We start from the raw sequence: 22,216 nt of genomic DNA, 5'->3' as shown, positions 1-22,216 counted from the left end.
TCCGTCTGTCTCTCTGACTCCTGCAGTCCGGCTTAATTGTGGACGCACGTCTCAAAGAGCTCACCCCGTCCGTGCCGGTCATCTTCATCAGAGCCGTCCCCGTGGACAAGAGGGAGAGCAAGAGCACGTACCCGTGTCCCGTCTACAAGACCCGTCAGCGGGGACCCACGTACGTGTGGACCTTCAACCTGAAGACCAAAGACAACCCGTCCAAGTGGACGCTAGCTGGAGTGGCCTTACTCCTGCAGATCTGACCTTAGTTTTATTTAAATGTCAAGATGTTGACGGTGCCAACAGGGTCAAATATTTTAATGATTGATATTTTTAAGTCATTCAAAACATTTTCCACAGTGTGTGTGAGTTATTACACACAATGTGTGTAAATACTGCTTAAAAAGACACTTAACTAAAGGCTAACCTTATAAAATATACACACTTAATCAAGTCAATAATATCTTAATATCTGCACGTTTACCTCGGCATAAAACAGACTTTTCTACCTGGAAATTCCAGTTTTCTAACCGCTCAATCTCCTGCACCAAACTCCATAGAGAGAATGGTCTACTGTAGCTTGTGAAGACACAGGACTTGTTGGTCTACTGCCTCCTCATGTAGTGAGTTTGTGATTTTAAACACCAAAGTCAAAATAGAGCAAAGCAGGAGAGCGAAAGGTTTCACTAAGTAACATTTTCTTACCACGAAAGTTGAGATAAAGTCGTCAACTTATTCTCAACATATCATAGACATGTGCTGGTGTACATGAGCTGACTTTACACACGACGATTAATAACTTCTCTGTGGAGTTTGCTGCAGCGAGTGTCAAACTTATGTTTCCAGCTTGAAAAAGGCTTTTTAACGTGGTGATAAAGTAGCAAACATAGTTTTTATATAACTTTTATGAAGTAAAGTTTGTGGCTCACTGGAACTCACATTGTGAGTCTGTGTCTGTTGCTAAGTTATAAAAATGCTAATTTCCTGTAAGTGTCTGTGGTCTCATGTATGTGTGAGTCACTTTATGAGGAGGTGTGATAAATCTGTAGCTGCTTGTTGTGGAATAAAAAACACAGGGAATGATTTCACACATTTCACTGACTCCAAATCTGCAAGGAAAAAAACCCAAAAAGCGACCTACACTATATGACTATTATCTAATCCCATAATCACGTCGTAACTGATCGTAAAGTGCGTGGACTTTTATGAGCGTGCGAGTCGTTTAAGACTAAATGTTTTTGACTTTTTTCTCTCTCTCCTCCTCCTCCCTGAGTAAAGATGTTTTATCGCGTCGTCCCAGATTGTGCGCGTGGTTTATTTCCACATATTTTACAATATGTCTCATTTTAGTGCCAATATGCAGTCGTTCGCCTATCTCCCGTTACCAGTCACACGCTCCTGCCTCCTCTTCTCAAAGCCTTTACACCAACTCCTCCTCCTCCTCCTCCTCCTCCTCCTCCTCCTCCTCCTCCACCTCCACTTCACTCCTTTCTCCTCATGTGAGATTAAAGAAAACCTGGAGCAGAAAGTGCATATAACAGTTATATTTTTATATATATATCAACATGAACAGAACAAGCCAATTCTGAAACATTGTCCCTCCTTCCCTCCTCTATCCTTCTACTCCTGTCTTTGCTTCCTCAGCCCAGGTTTCCCTAGCGTCTCATTTCCGTGGTTATTGGTGAATCTTAACAAAAGTGCTCAGAGACCGAGAGGCGCGATGGCGAGGAGGAGGAGGAAGAGGAGGAGGAGGAGGAGGAGGAGGAGGAGGGGGGGGAGAAAGTCGAGTAAGAAGCTGATACATTTCTTGTAGTTATTGCCCTGTAATTGCATTATAATCTTTATCTCATAATGTAGATTCATTAAATCTAATCTAACTCCTCTAGACTCTGAGGAAACATGGCCCTGTGACTGAAACCAAACTCCATTGAGAAATTAAGCAATTTTAGCTCACAGTGTAAGTGCTGCCTCGTGTGGTCAGTTTGTGTCACTGCGCTGAATCCAGAGTAGTGTTTTCAAAAACGACATATTTAAACGTACTCACGTAGGCAGCAGTGGATCAACAACATCACTGTGCGCTGTGATGTAAAATCGTTGCTTTACAAACTTACATTTTTTAGGCATAAAAGTTTTTTTAAAAGGTAAAAAGAATGTATTCTTAAGGTATTATTGGTTATGCACCTGTTTTATTCTGGCTTCCATTTTGTCTATTCCTTCTAGTCAATGTAAGTCTTTTTGTGCGGCACTTCCAACATTCATGAGTTTGCTTTCGTGAAAATATCGTGGAAACACTCCAAACTATCGATAACAAGTCAAAATAACAGGTCACGCCCACATTCAACAACACGTTTCCTTGTTCCTCTGAGTACGGAAAAGTTCGTACGGCAAAATATCCCAGTTCCTTTCAAGCTTTTCCCTGAAACTCACCTTTTATACTTGTTTTCTATGAGCAACGTTATCCATCAAGGTTGTTGTTCTTTTTATTTATACGTCCCATTGAGATACAAGATCTCTTCTTCTGGAGACTTCTGGTCAACATAGCAGCACAAATAGTACAAAACAATTTCAGATATAAAACTCACCACAGAATATACAGTAATATACAGTAAAAGCTAAAAGGAAGTAGTTTCTATCTTGACCAGAACTCCCTGGTCCTGGAGAACTGAGAAAACCCCTCACAAGCTAGCTAGCTAGCTAGCTAGTTTCATGTGTTTCAGTTTCAGCCAAAGAAGAAGAATTAAAAGAGAAGAAACGCGATGATTGATATTTGTATTTCTATCTCAGCTGGAAGTAACGAGAACATTTTGTAGGTAAAAGTTCATTCTGAAAACTGAAAATACATTCAGTCGCAGTTCTGCTGATTAGTACATGACATTTTATCTCTTTAACGGTCTTTGCTTTTTATCAAAATGTTGTGGAGAAACTCAACAATGTTTACTCGTAATTCTTAAAAAGCACTTTGCTTTTAAATCTGATCTTTCTCTAATAATATAGAGAAAGTTGAAAGTATAGTGTATGAGTTAAATGAATGAATGAATGAGGCCCAAAGTGTCCACCACTCCTCCTTCAATTCCCCTCAGTCTCTCGGCGCTGACAAAAGTGCTGCAGCGACTCCTCACTAAACAAAACTAAACAATGTTCTGATGAAAACTTGTGTAACTCAGATTAGCTGCTCACAATCCCGCTATAATCTCAGGACAATACGTTGCCCTTGCGCTCCTCGTAATGTTCCGACATCTTCCAGCATCTTTTCTTTAGTTTTTTGGCTCGGGCAGGACACTGCGGCGATGAACTGTGAGCACATGAGACGCTAATGAAATGTTTATCTGAATGTGGCATCTGTGCTTAAACACAAATGTGTGGATTATCACGAAGAACTGGGGCTGCAGATGAAGACAGAGACACAGAGAGACAGAGAGACAGAGAGACACAGAGAGACACAGCACCCACTGTGTCCATGTTCGGAGCCGACTGTGACTCATTATGGCAGCGATTATCTCCATCCACACTCAAGCTGGCGCTGGTGTGTTTAATAAGTAAAGATGCAGTTATTGTCCTTTTTTCATTTTCCAGCACTTAAATTCAGTCTTTACTTTAATTTGACTCATATTTGTGAAGATTATGTTCGTCATGTGTTAATGTTTTTTTTATACGTCCCAAAGAAAACTGAAATCAAGAGACCAGACTGAGTTATTGATCATCGATCAGGAGGAAAAAAGAGCTGATTATGAATTATATTTGAGGGGTTTTATGTTTGTATTTTATTAATCCCTGTAGGGAAATTCCTTCTCTGCATTTAACCCCTCCTCTACTAGAAACCTTTCTGGAATTAGGATTAGTGGGCGGCCTTTTTGACCTGGTCGGGACTCAAACTGGCAACCCTTACCCCTTAGTTACAAACCAAGTTCCCTTTCCACTTGGTCATGGGCTGCAGAACAAATCACTGTAAACCTTAAAATAAGACTTTTACCGCAAATCTATCGCACAACTATCACACATTTATCTCACATCTATCGCAAAACTATCGCACATTTATCTCACATCTATCGCACAACTATCTCACATTTATCTCACATCTATCACACAACTATCACACATTTATCTCACATCTATTGCACAACTATCACACATTTATCTCACATCTATCGCACAACTATCTCACATTTATCTCACATCTATCACACAACTATCACACATTTATCTCACATCTATCGCACAACTATCACACATTTATCTCACATCTATCACACAACTATCACACATTTATCTCACATCTATCGCACAACTATCACACATTTATCTCACATCTATCGCACAACTATCACACATTTATCTCACATCTATCGCACAACTATCACACATTTATCTCACATCTATCGCACAACTATCACACATTTATCTCACATCTATCACACAACTATCACACATTTATCTCACATCTACCGTACACCAATTGTACACCTATCGCATTGTCACAACGTTTTACTGCGAGAGACGGGGAAGACCATGGTCCAGTCGATGTTTTCTCATGACTCGCTACGATAGAAAAAGTAAGAACTACGTCAATATGACTTTTTTGTCTCTTCTTAAGAGATTATTTAAGACAGATTTGACTTTTCTCTTTTCAGGAAGATAAAAACCACATTTTACTGAGGAGCAAAACTCTTAAACTCAAGGTCGACTAGGGAAAAAATGGATAGTGTTTGTATAAACGGGACAGAAACAGGTTGGAGTTGTGATTAAAACGGTCTCGGTCAGTTTCCTCCTCAGGTTCCAGTGTTTATCGTCGCCATCTTTCCCCTCATGCTTCAGCTGCTCCCCCGTCCTCACATCTGTTTTTTTGATTGCAGACTCATATTTTCATTTAAATGCTGATGTGCTAAAGGAGCAGCGGCGTAAATTGGAAAAGCCAAACATCATCATTCCTTCCCTCCTTACCTTCCATCCTTCCTTGTGTGTTTGTGCAGAGTGTGATATCAGACTCTGTTGTTTGCCGTGAGAATCTTCCTTCACACTCACAGACTTCCATGAATTTAAAGCAGGTCTGATTAAACTGCACTGACCGTCACTAAAGTCCAACATAATCTGTCAGATGCCAAAGTGAAGCTAACGTTAGCGGCGCACACATGGATGAAAACTGTATGATCAAGTGTCGAAGCAGCCGAGAGCGAGATATCAGGCTTTGTCCACACGACTGTGGTTTTATTTGAAGACGCCATAAATGATCTACGTCTCAGGTTTGTATCATGTGACCTTTCAGGGGCTTTTTGTTTACAATTGATATTCCAGCTGTAGCTGATAAGAACTAATCAGAAAGTCAGTGTTGGTTAAAATGTCACTGTTTTCAAAGATTTCAGTTTCTGTCTGTCCAGACTCCAAACTCAGCCCCAGAGTTTTCAAATGAAAACTGCAAATTCTCTCTAAAAAGAAACGTTGTGGACGGCAGACGGAATAAAATATGTAGATTTAGATTCAAGCTCTAAAAACGAACTGCGTCTCCCATCATGCAGCAAACCTCTGCTGCTCGTCCGAGTAAAACAAGGAGTTTGTTGGGAAAACTGGTCTCATTTAGAGGTGAAATGTGTAAGAAATGTCCAACCATAATCTGCACACATCACATTAAGGAACTGTTATACTGGCTTCAATTCAAGCAAATTCATTAGAGACATTTCCAACTATATCATCCTTGTCTTTATTATTGCTGTCCACCTCTTTGGTTTAAACTGACTCGAGCAACTGTCTTTAGGCATGTGAAAGTGGCTATATATATATATATATATATATATATATATATATATATATATATATATATATATATATATATATATATGTATATATATGTATATATATATATATATATATATATATATATATATACACGTATATCTATGTATATATATATACACATAGAGAGAGAGAGAGTATCTGTCACACCAATATCTCTTGTATGTTCATTGCGGCAGAACACTGAGTCCAACTCCAGTCTGACTAAACGTAAACATGCAGGAGTAACCATGAATTCCATTATCCAGGTATGATAGTCTGACTAAGACTTGTTTGATTTTAGTTTTGATCGTTTACATGGCATTAAGAAAACCAAATTATTGTCTTAGTCTGACTAAAATCGGACTTTTAACATGGATGTAAACACCAATCACATTTTTCTAGAGAAAATATTGTACTTTTAACTTTACTCGACCACTACTTATACCCAGTATACCATACATTACTCAGGTTTTATGTAAATAAACCTGTAAACACACATGCAAAATTTTAGTACAACAAAATCACCACATTTCAATAATTAGGTTAAGAAACACACAACACAGTCGTCTCCGGAGCGACGCTCATGAATGTTTTAGAAAAATATGGATGTTTTTATTTGACAAGTAGTTTGACAAGAAGTATAATTTCCATCTCCATGATCTTGGACTCGTCTGAGGTCAATGGAACACAGTCTACATCCAAATATGAACAGTGGTATATTTTCTGTTTTCAACAACACATTCATTCACATTTTTCCTTCTACAAACAGTTTTTTTTGTTGTTTTTTTTTTGCAAAGACACACAGTAATAGTATTAATTGATCCTGTCAAATACTTGGTTAAGTGGATTTTTCTATGCTGAACTCACGAAACAGTGATGATTTTATAGATGTGTTTTTTTTTCTTAAATATCTTTTTAAAAGAATCTATTGAAAACAGACATGTCTAATACAAAGTCCATCCAGTACAGACTTGTCCAGAGTAACTGCTTCTAAAATAGCTTATTTACAATCGTCTACTGGAAGCAAAAAAAAACCTCACCATTGCTTTAGGAACTAAACAAGCTTGTCGTCACTATTCAAACTAAACAGAACAGAATATACATATATATATATATTTTTTATTGATTGTGCTTTGTAACCCACAAAACGTCTTTAGAAATGGAAAAATCCGTCAGAGGCACCAAAGACAAGTGCCAACAACATCCATGTATCGCTCTCTCATGGAGATTCTCTACAGCTATGAGCAGGACAGGGCGTAGCAAATGGTCGGCTGTCGTTAGATTCATTTATTTATATATTTATAAAGTTATTACAGGCCCATCTTACTGTTTTAACCATTCAAAGCCCTTTGAGATTTGCCAGAAAAAGATCACAAAAAAGGAGTTGTTGGACAAAAACAGGTGGCGTAATCTGACGTTTTCATAAAAAAGAAAACAACACACAGAATGAGGCTCTAATCTGTGGATAATCAGTGTCATCTGGAGGGTGGATTAAACCTTTCTCCAGTGTTCCTTATTTCACTGTTTTACAGTCTAATGTGATCTGTGTAGTTTGACGACACAAAAATTGAAATAAATCATCATAACATTGTGTTTTAAAACCATGAACAATGTAGTGTACCAACTAGTAGTCAAAGTGCAAAAGACAAAGAAAGCTCGTAGGTCTGTAAGAGGGTGTTTATAAAGGACTGTTTTCCTTTGTTTAATGCACATGAAAACAGTTTTGCCCCATTCATTTCCTATGGTGGACATTTTTGACCGCCAACACGACAGGTGTGACTATTATTAAGTAAATCAGACTGGGTTAGGGTTAGGCAATTAAGGGTTAGGGTTAGGGTTAGCAATTAACACTAGCAATTAATATGAAGGATCTTGAAGCAAAAAGATGGGAAAAGACAATTTATGAATCAGAAATGTTAAAATCACATTAGAGCAAACACTGGAAGAAGGTTTATCGTAGGCAAGTTAGCTGGATAATCGCAGTCCTCCCCATCAAGTAGGGCTGTCACTTTTTGTCCAAAATTTGTATATTTGTTCAAACTTGGGAGGGAAAGTTCAAATTAAAAAACGTTAAGAACCCAAATAATTTTAAAATATACACCCTAGAAGCACACCAGACCGTCTCAACTGTTAGTTTAGCTGTTAGCTTAGCCAATTAGATCCATTTTGGATGCCATCTCGGCTCATCAGAAAAAATAAGACAGTGACTTAGTGTGAAAATGGCGGACACAAGCTAAACCATCCGACACAGAAGCATCAAAAAAAAAATCTGCAGACTCATCTCTTAGCTTAGCTGTTAGCTCTACCCGAGTGAGGCAGTGTAGTAGTTTGCGTGGCCACTAGAAAGAGCACCTATGAAGGAATAGTGTGTCACATAATGTTGGTTCAAACTTTGAAGCAAAAGTTGAAAATCAAACCTAAAAAGAGTTGAAAATATACAGCCTAGAAGCACACCAGAACGTGTCGTGTAAATACTGTGAGATCCACTTTAAATGCCTTTTTTGTTTGGACCATCAGAAAAAAAAGGCTGTGATGTTTTCTTATTTAAGCGTGGAAACGGCAAATGAACTGCAGACTCAAGTGTTAGCTCAGCTGTTAGTAGCAGAGAAGGCATCACAGATAATCAGAGGAACAAATAAATGATGAACCTCATGTGACAAAATGGTAATGGGATACCGTATCATGGAATATTAGCTCAGGAAAAAGTGACAGCCCTATATTATTATTCACACCCTTCTCCATCTTGAGTTTCTAGCTGGGCAGGTGTATGCAGTGTACAGTGACGATTGTTTTTCCGGTCTCTCACAGTCAGCTAGTAGATGTTCTTGATCCTGGAACCTCTGACGTTGCAGGAACTTCAGTCAATGGAAAGTGGAACCACCACTGTACCCACTCCACTATGACAACGCACGCCAGTGTAATCCATGTTACCTTCTGCGGGCACAGCGCAGCAGTACTTCCTGCCCAGTGTGGCAGTGTTCAGTCTGGCTGCCGTTACACAGTCACCTCTGTCTTGCTGCCTGTGCGGTAGTGCTGTGGCTGCTGCTGCTGCTGCTGCTGCTGCTGCTGCTGTTGCTGCTGCTGCTGCTGGTGGTGCTGTGGGATGTAGTGGAGCTGTTCCACAGTGTGAGTCCGTCTGGAGGCAAACGCCTGCCTCTTATTTGTTGTGTGGTTCATAGCTAAAGTGTTGGAGTGGGCGGCGCCACCCACTCCCTGAGCCCCACCACCGCCACCTCCACCACCACCACCCACAACGCCACCGCCACCACCACCATTGTTAGAGGCACTGGGATGGGAGTGCATTTTGGTCATCTTGTACCGATCCATAACAGGCGTGGTGGGTATGAACACATCTGTGTGTGAGATGGCACGTGACATGGACTTGTCACTTCCCCGAAACCCTCCAGACATACTGCCGACCATGCCACGCTTCAGAGACATCATAAACTTGTCAGGGGAGAGCAAGGGATCCTGGGAAAAGAGGCGATCTTGTGAGTACAGGCGATCTTGGGTGTAGAGGCGATCTTGAGAGTAATGGCGGTCTTTAGGGTAGAGGTGATCCTGGGACAGGAGGCGGTCCTTTGAGTACATGCGGTCCTTTGTGTATAAGCGGTCTTGGGAGGTGTGGCGGTCCTGTGGGAGGAGCCGCTCCTGTGATCGCAGACGCTCCGCTGACAGGAGCTGTTCGTCAGAGAGGATCCTGCCTCCGTATGGGGACATACCATTCGACGACATGCTGTAATCCTGTTGCGGGGCTGTCTGCGGAGACAGGACGCGGTCCTGGGACATGGCCCGCTGGACGCGCCGGGGCCTCTGCCTCTGCTGAGACTGCTGCTGTGAAGACTGAGATGGGGGAGGGGCCTGCGGGGGCTGGCTCTGGAGCTGCTGCTGTTCCCGGTGCTGTTGAGCAGAAGATGAATGAGGTGAGTTTATTCTCAAGCTGAGGAGTAAAACGCTCGGCCGCCCACCGCTGCAGAACCAAGAGGGAGAACAGCTACAGCCTGAAACAAGTTAAAATACGGAGGCTCGGAGGTTGCACTAAAAGTTTGCCTCATAAGCTGTTTTCAGACATGCAGTCCAGAGGACATCCGGACGAGACATGGGCCGATCAATTATAGTCCTTCCATTGTATACTGCTTTATCCTCCTCATGAGGGCCAATCCCAGTTGAAAATTGGGCGAAAAGTGCCGTCACAGTCCAGGGCCAACATATAGAGACGGTGGTGTCCAATTAACCTCTGGCTGTTTTTGGACATGGACGGAGAAAACCCACCCGTGTGCACACAGGGAGAACATGCAAACTCCACACAGAAAGGCCTGGGATGTGAACCAGCAACCTTCTTGCAGTGCTAGCCACACGTGCCACTGTGTGCTGTGACACATGGTATTATTGAGATTATTATTGAGTCTTGGATTGTGAATGGGTGGAGCCTTCTTCCCGCAATCATTCTGTTGTGTCCTGAAAGCTGATACTAGTTCTCACCAGTAGGTGGCACTGTGTGACTGTTGTTTTATTGCTACAGAAACTACAGAAAACAGGAATGTGTGTAATGACATGATGGCAGTGTTCGTTAGCTATATCCTAAAATATTAAAAACTTAAAATGTATTCTGTTTTGGAAGATGCAGGCTCCCCCTTGTGGCACGTCAACAAAAATCACTAGTACGACGTGACCTTGACAGAATTTTCTTTCACGTAATACGTAATCACCATTCTCAGGGTGATCCCAAAAATTTCCCGCAATCAACTTATCGCAATTCGCCATAAAATTGTTCCATCTCTAGTCCGGACGTTCTTTTGTGGATAATTGCATTCTCAAGGACAGCCCTTCAGGACAATGTCGAGAACACGTCAAGACTCGATTGCATGTCTGAAGCAGCTACAGATGCAAGTAGAACAAAACAATGTGACCTTAATTGGGACGTCGGCACACTTGTACCCACCTGGTCTTGGGTAATTTTGAGTACGTGCAAGGGAAGTGTTCCTCTCGCCGCAAGGTCGGGCAGGTGGCGCTTGCGCGTGTAGTACTCGTCGACATCTTTATCTGCTGCAGAGGACAAGAGAATTGAGGGGGAAAAAAGAAACGAGAGAGATGTGAGGAAGAGGAAACATGGGCAGAATAGAGTGGGACTGGAGAACAGTTTCACACAATGCAAAGGGCGGCGCTGCTGGCTCTGACCCTTCTGTGTTTCACCTTTCCAAGCTCGTGGAGGGGAATAGAAAACAGAGAGTGACAAAGGATCACAGTCAGACCCTATTACATGCTCAGCACACAACATCCACACATCCAGGACTCATCTGGGATTCCACAGGCAGTGCTGGCTGTGGGGGGGGGGGGGCAAACTTTTTCAAAGGTCATACGTGGACGTCTATAAAATAACACGGGTACAGGTGTGAACGGGGAAGCACACAGGCACGTTGTACCGCACACACATGCTGGAAATGCTGATCGCATTAGTGCACAAACACATGGTTACATGGAGGATTTACACGTGTACTCAGGCGTCCTTGAATCTGTGTTTTTGTGGTCATTTGTGTGTACAAACAGCTACGTCATGCAGCCGGAAGCAGGTTGGAGAGAGACAAGGACACATTTGCAAAAGGACAAGTGTAGCATCGACTTCATGCCACACGACGCAGACCCATGCACGAAGACTTTGTGTGTGTTCACAACCACATACAGTACAGTAACACAGAATGCAGTAACATGGACACACACACACATATATATATGTACATACTATATGGACAAAAGTATCTGGTCACACCTGTTAAGTGTTGAATTCAGGTGTTTCAATCAGTCTTTTGGGCTATAGGCCCCCTATAGGCCCCCTATAGGCCCCCTATAGGCCCCCTTATTTCCATGAAGGACAATCTTAACTCCTCAGCATACCAAGACATTTTGGACAATGCTATGCTTCCAACTTTTTTTGCAGCCTCTTTTTGAGGAAGGTCCTTTTCTATTCCAACATTATTGTGTCCCAGTGGACATAGCAAGGACTATAAAGACATGGTTTGACAAGTGTGGAAGAACTTGAGAAGCTCCTTCACTGGAAATCAGGGGCCTCGACAACAAGCTTCTTTATTCTCTTCTCAACACCATCGTCCTAAGTTAGAAGTTAAACAGTCACTTTTTTCTTTGACGGAGGGAATCAATTATAGGGCGAGCAGAACCTAACCACTTGATTAAGATTAAGAGGTGACTCTGATTCCAGGCCTGTGTTTTTCAATAATGGCTACAGTGGCGTCCGTGCCACCTGTCAAGATTACATTCTGCCAAAATCCTCTTCAGCGGCAGCTCTTTGCAAATCGATTCATTACAAGAGATAATAAAAACAAGATGTTCCTTTCTCGGGCATAATAGTCTTCAAGATCCGGGCGGGCCGTTGAAAAACTCATCAGCCACATTAGCATAGAGTGAATGAGTAACTCCTCATGTGCACTGTCCTGCGCCGCAGTTGGCTAAACACTTCACTTTTGATACTAATTTGCATTAATAAGCAGTTGCATTCTTCTCTTTTATGATCCCCACAATGAAAAGTGCTGCTCTGTCTTTCCTTCCAGCACAATCCGCCAGGATCTATCAGCGAGCAACAACAAAACGACGCCGATGACACCGGAGCCTCGCGGCAACACAATAATACGCTTTGGAAGCAGAAAGAGAAGTTTGTTGAAAGGCTGAAGGACGAAGCCTGCGGATGTTTTTCAATTCAACGCTTCTGAAAAGCTTGTTATCTTTTTTAAAAATTGAATTAATTTGCTTTTGTTTTAAAGCCTAATCTATTGTTATGTTAATTTTCTGAAAGTCTTGTTTAAGTGAAAACTCTGAGGCTTCTTCTTTCTTCAAACACCGGCACATCCCATAAACCTGTCCTGCCTCGGGAGTGCGAGCCAGTGTGGAGCAAGTGTAATGTACTTATATACACTCCAAGAGCAAACGTGGCTGCAGCCTTTAGGTGAGAGGGTGAGAGGGTGAGAGGGTGAGGGAATATCAGTGACAAGACAAAACTGGAATTATGAAGAACCAGAGATAGTGTTTTGATTTAATGCCCTGCCCATCAACATGGTGTTTACTAAAAGGCTGCATGATACTCAACAAACCAATATAACGTGTAGTTAACGTGTGGTTCTCAGACTGTGGTGCGTGTAACACCAGTGGTATGCGAGCTTCCTCTGGTGGTACTTGAAATGAAAGTTTAATCCTGGAACAACCACTCGCTCCATCTTAATCTAATCTCACTGCACCGGTGTGGGAAGTATATGTGAGGAAGAGGAGGATGATGAGAGAATAAATCTGCCTCCTGTGACTTTGCAACTGTATTTAAACATTTTACTGAGAGATCAATATTTTCACAGGTGGTATGTTGGTATAAAACGTTTTATCTTGTTTAAGATGTGCTTTATATTGCAGTAATCTTGCTAGAATGATTTGTGTGAAAGCTCGAGAGTGTCATCTGCAGAGATTCCAACAATAATGAATAAAAAACGATGAGTTAAACCCTTCTCTTTTCTTGAAGTTAGAGCATTGAACTACATAAGCTACATCGTCTCATTATGGCATTAATTCATTCAAAAAATCTTTCTTTTCTCCTGTTTCTTTATCCAATCAGGAGCCAGAACTCCACGAAGAGGTCGTCCTTTCTGTTTATGAGGTTAGGCCACGCCCCCTCAACAAAACCGTGTTGATGAGGTGACTTTGTGAGGAGGAAGGGGAATGCTAACAGGAACCCAAGGTTAAGTTAATCCTTAAAGGAAATAAATTATTTTGTTATTATTTCAAGTTCTGACGATACTTTAACGATATATTGTGCAGGAGCTTCATTTATTTTATTCTTTTAAACCATGCAGCAGGGCATCAGCGCATGGAGCCTACTCTTGCATTAGTGCAGTGAACGTTGACCTACTGAGTTTCTTCAGGGATGAGAATCGGCTGAGGTCGGCCGTGACGGCCGCCTCGTAGGAGGGCGGCAGGTGCGACAGGCTCTGGAAGGAGCGTGAGAAAGACAGGTCGTAGGGCTCCGTCTGTGATGTCAGGATGCCGCTTATCCGATTGTTTTCTGGAGACACATACATACATATACAGACACAGAAAAAGGGAAAAATAGAAATGGGCAGGTTGGCTTCTCCTGTGTCACCCAAAACCCCTCCCACTCTCACAAAGACAACACCGTGATGGACGACCACCTGCTGAGGTAGAGAAGTTCTGCAGGCTGGAGTTTCAGATGTACAAATATACTGTATGTCCCGGAGGCAGACGCGGCTTTAAATCAACAACAAAAATGATGATAATCCCGTCTGAATGAAACCAGGATCCATGGATGGATTTGTTAAGTTTTAGCCTCCAGGAAAGTTGAGCTGAATAATTGATGTTTTAGCCACTGAGGACATGTCTGGCTAATGTCTCTGGGACTTTGGGCTTGTTGCACTGACCCACGCAGTCATTTACATTTGTGCAAATGAACATGAACATAAGTTTTTAATAGCTGGTCTAGTTTTCATCGTTTGTATGAGTCCTACTGGATAATGCTGCCTGGAAATGGACCTGGCTCTAAAATATTCAATCTAAATGATTAAAATGTATTAATTTAGGCCCAAAAACCTTAATTTAATAGGAGCAAAATGTAAAGAAAAGGTTTTATATAATGTATTTTAACAGAAGCTCTGAAGTAATTCACAGTAATAACTGAAAATCGCCTATCGCCTCCTTTAAGAAGCCGTTAAAGTTCAGCCACGGTCGACCTTTAAAGTTTGAGAGTTTACAGACCTTTAAAGTTTTTAAACAGATCAGCGACAACGTCGAGATAAATAGATTATTTCTTTAAAGTGTTTTCAAAGTGCAGCCACAGTTTGGAAGAATAAACTCACACACACACACACACACACACACGAGACGCTACACTTCGCCATTTCACTTCACAGACAAGCTAACGTGAAGTTTCTGATGTGCTAAGCTAACGTGAAGTCTCTGATGTGCTAAGCTAACGTGAAGTTTCTGATGTGCTAAGCTAACGTGAAGTCTCTGATGTGCTAAGCTAACATGAAGTCTCTGATGTGCTAAGCTAACGTGAAGTCTCTGATGTGCTAAGCTAACGTGAAGTCTCTGATGTGCTAAGCTAACGTGAAGTCTCTGATGTGCTAAGCTAACGTGAAGTCTCTGATGTGCTAAGCTAACGTGAAGTCTCTGATGTGCTAAGCTAACGTGAAGTCTCTGATGTGCTAGCTAACTCTGGTTCAACATTAGCTCAACATAACAACTGAAATAGAACATGTCCAATAAAATGTGAATTAAACGAAGAAAACAAACACTTGACGTCAAGAAGTTTTTGTTTCTTTTTTACTTTCACGAGAAAACGTTTCTCCATTCTTGTGGATTACGTAGTCGTCGTCGTCCCAAAGACAAAGAGGAACGTTAGCGGTGACCGCAGCATTTCCAACAGACTCTGGTTTTTCCTTTTGTATTCGTCCTCATGTCAGTGAACAGCACTGTGTGGTTTTTAAAGTTTTTAAAGTTTTTAAAGTTGAATTGACCTGATGTTTCAGTAGGTTTTGTTTTTTGTTTTCTGCCTCAGAGATGAACCCTTTGGCACCTGAACCTCCAACCTGCAGTGATGAGGGGAGTTTAGACGGTCATCAGGCACGTGGTGGCTGAGCGTTGGTTCAGTGTGGGACAGACATGACAACGAATGTTTGGTGTTTTTTGACGAGAGGAAACATCGGTCCACGAGAAGGAAAAGGCAAAAAAAGGAAAAAGCACCAAACAACCGTCGTGTTCTGAAGAAGTGACTCCACTGGTGAGTGTGTGTGTGTGTGTGTGTGTGGACTGGCCTTTGTTGATGTGGTACGATATGATGCCAGGGAGACACACTGGCCCAAAGCCGTCCTTTATTCTGTCCCTTTATCTTTGTCACACACACACACGTCCACAAACACCCAAAGTCCGTCCCTGTCGCTCTGTCAGTCTTATCTGTCCGACCATGCTGCCGCCCACTTTCCCCCAGCTACTTTATTCTTCCCTGTCACTTCACTGTTCCCTTTTCGTCCACGTTCTTTCTCGCTCTTGCTCTCGCTCTTTTTTTTTCTCCCCTGTGAGCGGTGAGTCTGTCACACGGTGGAGTGTGACCAAGACTTCAATGGACAGATACAAACGGCTTTGGTTTGGGCTGCAGGACAGGGAGGACGACGAGGAAGATGTAGATAAAAGACTCTGAAGAAAAGTCCAACTAAACTTCATTTGAATTTGTCAAAGTCTGGACAAACACACCCAGATATGGCGAGTCAACCCAAACTGTTGTAGATGCTTTGATTTGGTGAGAAGACGCCGGTACAGAGACGAAGACGGGAAAGAGCAAAATAAACATGAGGAAATCCAGACCGGAGGATTCTCTGACTCGGGAGGAGACTGAGGTTATTCTCTGGCAGGTTAAAGAATCAGATATTTCAGAGTTCATGGATCGTTGAAAGACTTGGACTTGGCTCTTAGGGCCTCAGAGGCTCCAGTGGTGCAATCGGTCAGCGCGCGGTACTTAAAAGACAGTAACCAGCAGCAGAAATGCCATATGCCACCATTTCCACCATCACTAATAGGTGTCGGAGCAAATAAGACAAGTCTACACAGTTCCAGCACAACTCCATGACTTCATAGTTCTTCCTCAACGTGGGCGGGGTCGTCATAGTAACGTCTGCGTGAAACCGCCGTGACGTGGTTTTCTACGTGTGACCTGTAAAGCAGTTGTTTTGTGTGTAACTGAATCATTAGTCATTAATCATTGTCTGACGCAGTCACTGAGCTGAAATACCACTGACGTGCTCGTGATGCTGCTCATTTCCTTCCCTTCCTTGGCTAAATGTTGGGGATTAACACGTTTTCTGGGATTTTTAAGTCTTTTTAACTGATCTGCAGTTGGACAGTGTTGGCTTTGATTCTTGTGTCGGATGTCGCGCTCATTGAGTATCGGCTCAGCTCGTTTGGATCCTTGTAGCTAACAGGTTCTGTCACTGATGGAAAAGCAAAACATCAAGCTGGAGTCGAGCTGGAACTGTGTAGTGGAAAAGCACCATTAGTGACTGAAACACAAGAGGGAAAGTGGGGAAGCTTGACAGAGTGGGACACGGGGGTGTGGGTGTGGGGGGCGGAGCCAGGTGGGAGCTGCAGGGAGGAACGATCGTCTGCTGCTCTGCATGGATACAGGAGGGAGAGTGGACTCACACTGTGACACAGCTGATAGTGTTTTCAACACGACACCACAGACCTGCTTCAGAGAGTCTTTGCAACACTGAAAAACTCCTCAATTGTTATTTATTTATCTATCGTGTCGACGAATCACGTTAAAATACCAAAAACTCTGTGTGTGTTTGTGCTTCATGTTATTTTCTCACATTTAAATGTTTAATCGTCAGAAATTGCAAGAAAAATTGTTCATTTTCCAGTTTCTTTTCTCTCCACTGGCAGAAACCTTTTCTCTCACTTAATTTACACTTTACTGTTTTTTTATAAAATGACTGATGAATAACAACAGAAATGTGTTGCCACCGCAGCTTTGATGATTACTTTCTTGTTTTAAAAGCTTATTTATTATAAACAATTTGTTTTTCAAAGATTACATTTTTCTAAATTCTTATTCAGGTTATTGTTTTTCAAATTTTAGTATAACACACATATTTGTACATACTTTACTTTATACTTATATTGTATATTTGTATTTATTATAATTATAAAGAGGTCAGACATGTACAGTATGAGTTTTATTATATTGACCTAATCTCTAATCTGTGAGTCTGTGTCTGTGTCTGTAAATGTTAGGTTAAACATTTTTATGCTTTATTTTAATGTTTAATATCATTTTAGGAGACTGTGATGTATTCATACAGAGATTTTGATGTTTTTCAGTGATTTGTCGACAAACAAAATTATACATTAACGATCACATGAATGAACTTTCAGCCGTTGATTTTTGTTTAAAAGGTTAAAAACAATGTGTGCAAATGCTACTTGACTCAGGTCTGAAGACACAAACAGACGGAGGTTAGTTGATGTGCGTGAACACAAACATGTGCTGATGGATGGAAATCAAACATGTATGAATGAACGTATGAATGAATGACTTACCACGTCTCAATGATCGGTGAGCTACCGAACCCAAGTCAAAAAAAACAAACAAATATTTCAGAAACATGTTGATGATGAGGGAGAAAAAAACACAAGAGTGCTACATTTTCTGCATCAATAAAATTAAACAAACAAATAAATAAAAAATTAAATCAAAACAGGTTTGACTTCCAGACAGGGGGCGCTGCAGGCAAACACCTGAGCCCCAGTGTCCACAGCAATGACACATCAAACATTTTCAACACATTTAACCAAATATTAATGTAAATACATCATATTGTAATGCAGTGGCATTGTTCTCTGTGTCCTTATCCAGCTTTTATTTTGGTAAATCAAAACATTCTGAACATGGATGCTAGCGCTGGAAAAAATACTTAATGTTTTCTACTATTTTTAGCCCCCAATTAAATAAACTGAGATAAAATTTGGGCAATTATTTACATACAAGAGACTGTGAGAACACAAGGGTTCAAACACCCATAATGTGTTTGATTCATACATCATATTTAAATGATACGGCCCTGCTTCCACAGGCAGTGTCTTTGATCACATCCTGAAATGTGAAGCTGGAACATCAAAGCGTCTACGACGACGTGTCGTTCAAATGGATTTTTCCATATTTGGAAAGGGTTGGCCTCTTGTGAGAAGTATAAAGTTTGGAGGCGATCGGTCAATGTTTGCCAAAGTTCAAGGGCACTTCCTGTTTCGTGTCTAAATTTGCAATAACGCCGAGAGTTGCCGTGAGAGGCTTCCTGTTGAGTAGAGGCCCTGGTTACGGTTAACTTTTTTGTTTATCTCGGTCTATAACATCTTCCACCAACAAGTTTCGGGAAATTCGGTGGAACTCAATGTATGCGGATGTTATACGGCACCCCCTGCTGGTTATTCACTATATTTTTACTTCTCCCCCTAGTGGCTCTTCAAATCTCTACAAAAACGTCACTTTCAAGAATGATCCACATTCAATTGTAATTGTAATAAGCTCCTCCCACTGCTGCATCTTACCATTCTTAGGTGTGCGTGTGGGGCTACCTAGAGCCACATGGTTATAGTTGTGCTGATGGGTACCTGCAATGACAAAAGCAGTGAAACAGCTGTTCAGTGGAAACAGAGGAGTGATGTCGTGTTAGTGTTCGAGCGAGCGACGACAATTAAACACATCATTCACTCACTCATAAAAAAACCAAATAAATGTGTGGCCACATTTTGATTTACACTCTTCATATCGTTGAGTCGTGATCATCGCGGAGTCGAGTCTAATTCAATTAGAGTAATTTAACGGGGTGAAATATGCCTTTAATTGTCCTCACATTATGAGAATGGATATAAAAAAGATGAGAGGGTGAGTGTGTGTGTGTGTGTTCTCCTGAGAAAACATGGCGACATCATAGAGAGAAGACACAAAAAGTCAGAGGCGGCAATTTAAACATAGAGAGAAAGAAAGGAAAGGAAAGAAACCAGGGAGTTTAAACAGTATTTTTCCTAGAGAAAGAGTCTCACTGAACAAAAACATCAGGGAATAAAATCTCTTAAATGTAAGAAAACCTCTTTACTGTACGTATAAATACATGTATACATATAAAGCCCTGTAAATAAAACACATTTACACAAACAGATATATTTCCCCAAATAATACAAGAAGTCGCAGTTTTCAAATCGCATCAACAACACGACTAACGCGATAGTTTAGCTTTAGTCAGACTAACGCGATAGTTTAGCTTTAGTCAGACTAACGCGATAGTACAGCTTTAGTCAGACTTAGACTAACGCGATAGTTCAGCTTTAGTCAGACTAACCAGATAGTTCAGCTTTAGTCAGACTAACGCGATAGTTCAGCTTTAGTCAGACTAACGCGATAGTTCAGCTTTAGTCAGACTAATGCGATAGTTCAGCTTTAGTCAGACTAATGCGATAGTTCAGCTTTAGTCAGACTAATGCGATAGTTCAGCTTTAGTCAGACTAATGCGATAGTTCAGCTTTAGTCAGACTAACGCGATAGTTCAGCTTTAGTCAGACTAATGCGATAGTTCAGCTTTAGTCAGACTAATGCGATAGTTCAGCTTTAGTCAGACTAATGTGATAGTTCAGCTTTAGTCAGACAAACTCTATAGTTCAGCTTTAGTCAGACTAACGCGATAGTTCAGCTTTAGTCAGACTAACACTAACACAAATCGTACTTTTTTCTCCTCGACTGACGTTTATTTAAATTTCCTCCACATGGAGATGAGGTGAATCTCGTTCATTATGGAGGTCACGACCTGTCATGTTTTTAATTTATAAAACAATTAAGTTTGCATAAATGATGTCTTTTCCTCACTGCAGCTAATTAATAATCCCTGAAAATGATAAAACTTATTATAAAGAGCTCATCCTTGTCGTCGTTGTACGCCTGGTAAAATAAAACCTAAAGTTTCACCTCTGAATTTCGAAGAAGGTCAAGATATTTTATAGATTTAACTTTAGTTTTCTGACACAGTTTCCACTTTAATCAGCACTTGATCTTTGAAACACCGTAAAAATATAAACCTGGGCACTTCCCAATATGAAAATGATATTATGTGTGTTTAAGACACTTTATGTCCCTGAAACTTTTAATATACTGTAAATTCTTCTCCTTAGTGTCCAAAAGTCACTCTGGACATTAACCAAAACATTTCTTGTCAGATATTTAATCAAAATTCACATAAAATTGATTTTCCAGACATTTTCTACAGAAAATCTTACACAATTAGTAAACGTGTAGGATAGAGAAACTTCTTATTGTCTTTGAAAGTAGATTTTTGTTTTAACTGAGGTCTGATCTTTAACAATTTCCTCTCAGCGTCAGATCTGTTGTGTCCAGGGAAACGCGCCGAGTCAAGCGTCGCGCCAAGGAGCCACGGACGACTTTTAGCTCATTAGGAGTGTGGACAGCCAATGTTCAGTGATCCATCTGTAATCTGGGGACCAATTAATCGCGTTCAAGGCGGCGTACGTCGCCGGCACAACCACCAGCCTCCAACCTCTCAGAGCCGTGGGGACGCTTATCGGCTCAGAACACAGCACTGCAACATCACGGCCCTTTACGCGGTCCAACTCTGTGAGCTGACGGCGCTCCACACATGTTGTGTTTCTCTGGAGCAACACCAGAAAAGTGTTCATCAAAGCAGAAGACGGAATATAACTGATTATTTGTGATTGACATGCTCTGAAGACCGTTATCTGTCAATATGCTGATGATGCAGCCGTGTGTTTCTCAGACATTTATTTCTGATCAGCGGAATGTAGAGGCAGCTTTTCCTCATGGTAAATTTCTCTTTGCCTTTCACTGATCTCCAAGGAAGACTTGTCTCAGCACAACCAGCAGCCTGCAACCTTCTGGAGCCATGAGGATCCTTATCGGCTCAGACCTCCTCACTGCACCGCCACCCGCCTTTATGAGCTGACGGTGCAAATATAACCCTCCACAAAACATTTTTACCACCAGGCAACACCAGAGAAGTCACCACTCTTCTCCTCTACATCAGTTATCGCCTCAAGTCTCCTTAAGTCAGAGGTCTCAAACTCACGGCCAGCGGTCCACATGCGGCCCTTCGCTTGATTTCATGTGGCCCGCTACTTAGATGTTTGGTTTTTGAGATTTATACAGTAGATTAATTTTGCTTCATAAATATGTTTGTGGTAGAAATGTAGAGAGAGAAGGTTTGTACAAAATAGGTTAAGGTTCCCAAAAATACAAAGCTAAAATAATGAATGTAAAACATGGCATAGTAAATTATAAATAAAGTAAAAGTAGCTGGTGCTAGTGTTGAGGAAGCTGAATGAGAATAATAATAAGATATGATATGGAATTATTTATCGTTTATTGTAAAAAAAAACAGCCTTTATTTTGAAATTATGTATGACATCATCGCAAATGTTGTTATTGCTATATCATGATGGAGTATGGGGATATAACGTGAAGCTAATATCACCCACTCCTACTGAAGTTTGTGATTTACACTCTGAAGATTGTTGCGTTACAAGTCGATGTTTTTCCGTCAATAAGCCGATGACGCGGCCGTGTGTTTCTGTCAGACTTGGTGGTTGAATCAGTGAAACGTGAAGACAGCTGTTAGACACTTTCCTCCGCATACAGTAACCTCAGCACAAGCAGCCATGAGGTTCCTTATCAGCTCAGACCACCTCACTGCACCGTCACTCTTCTCTATGAGCTGACGGTGCAAATACAACACCAGAGAAGTTTGTCAAAGATGCAGGGAGCTCGCAGTGAAGGACGGAACCACCACTCTCCATTAGTTATTGCCTTAACTCCTTAAGTTTGTGATTGACATGCTCTGAAGGTTGTCAGGTTAAAAAGGAACCCTTATCTCAA

General features: G+C 41.3%; 2 protein-coding genes across 4 annotated transcripts in view; one reads left to right on the top strand and one right to left on the bottom strand.

Annotated features, from left to right (window-relative positions):
- Nucleotides 1–1,074, top strand: part of dnah9 (dynein, axonemal, heavy chain 9) — a 134,494-nt gene extending 133,420 nt beyond the window's left edge. For all 3 annotated transcript variants that reach the window (XM_058621034.1, XM_058621035.1, XM_058621037.1), the window contains one exon: nucleotides 27–1,074. In XM_058621034.1, the coding sequence (XP_058477017.1) occupies nucleotides 27–254 (228 nt within the window). In that variant the 3' untranslated portion in view covers nucleotides 255–1,074. The remainder of the gene's footprint in view (nucleotides 1–26) is intronic.
- A 7,677-nt stretch (nucleotides 1,075–8,751) lies between these two features.
- Nucleotides 8,752–22,216, bottom strand: part of LOC131448143 (protein shisa-6) — a 67,862-nt gene continuing 54,397 nt past the window's right edge. Inside the window, exons 5-9 of the mRNA XM_058620286.1 lie at nucleotides 18,868–18,930; nucleotides 17,863–17,883; nucleotides 13,661–13,813; nucleotides 10,700–10,803; nucleotides 8,752–9,657 (exon numbers count right to left, since the gene is read on the bottom strand). Of these exons, the coding sequence (XP_058476269.1) occupies nucleotides 8,752–9,657; nucleotides 10,700–10,803; nucleotides 13,661–13,813; nucleotides 17,863–17,883; nucleotides 18,868–18,930 (1,247 nt within the window). The remainder of the gene's footprint in view (nucleotides 9,658–10,699; nucleotides 10,804–13,660; nucleotides 13,814–17,862; nucleotides 17,884–18,867; nucleotides 18,931–22,216) is intronic.

This window comes from Solea solea, chromosome 21 (assembly GCF_958295425.1).
Source record: "Solea solea chromosome 21, fSolSol10.1, whole genome shotgun sequence".
NCBI classification, from domain to species: Eukaryota; Metazoa; Chordata; class Actinopteri; order Pleuronectiformes; family Soleidae; genus Solea; species Solea solea.
Note: the sequence above shows the minus strand (reverse complement) of the source record. Positions and strands in the feature narration are given on the sequence as shown.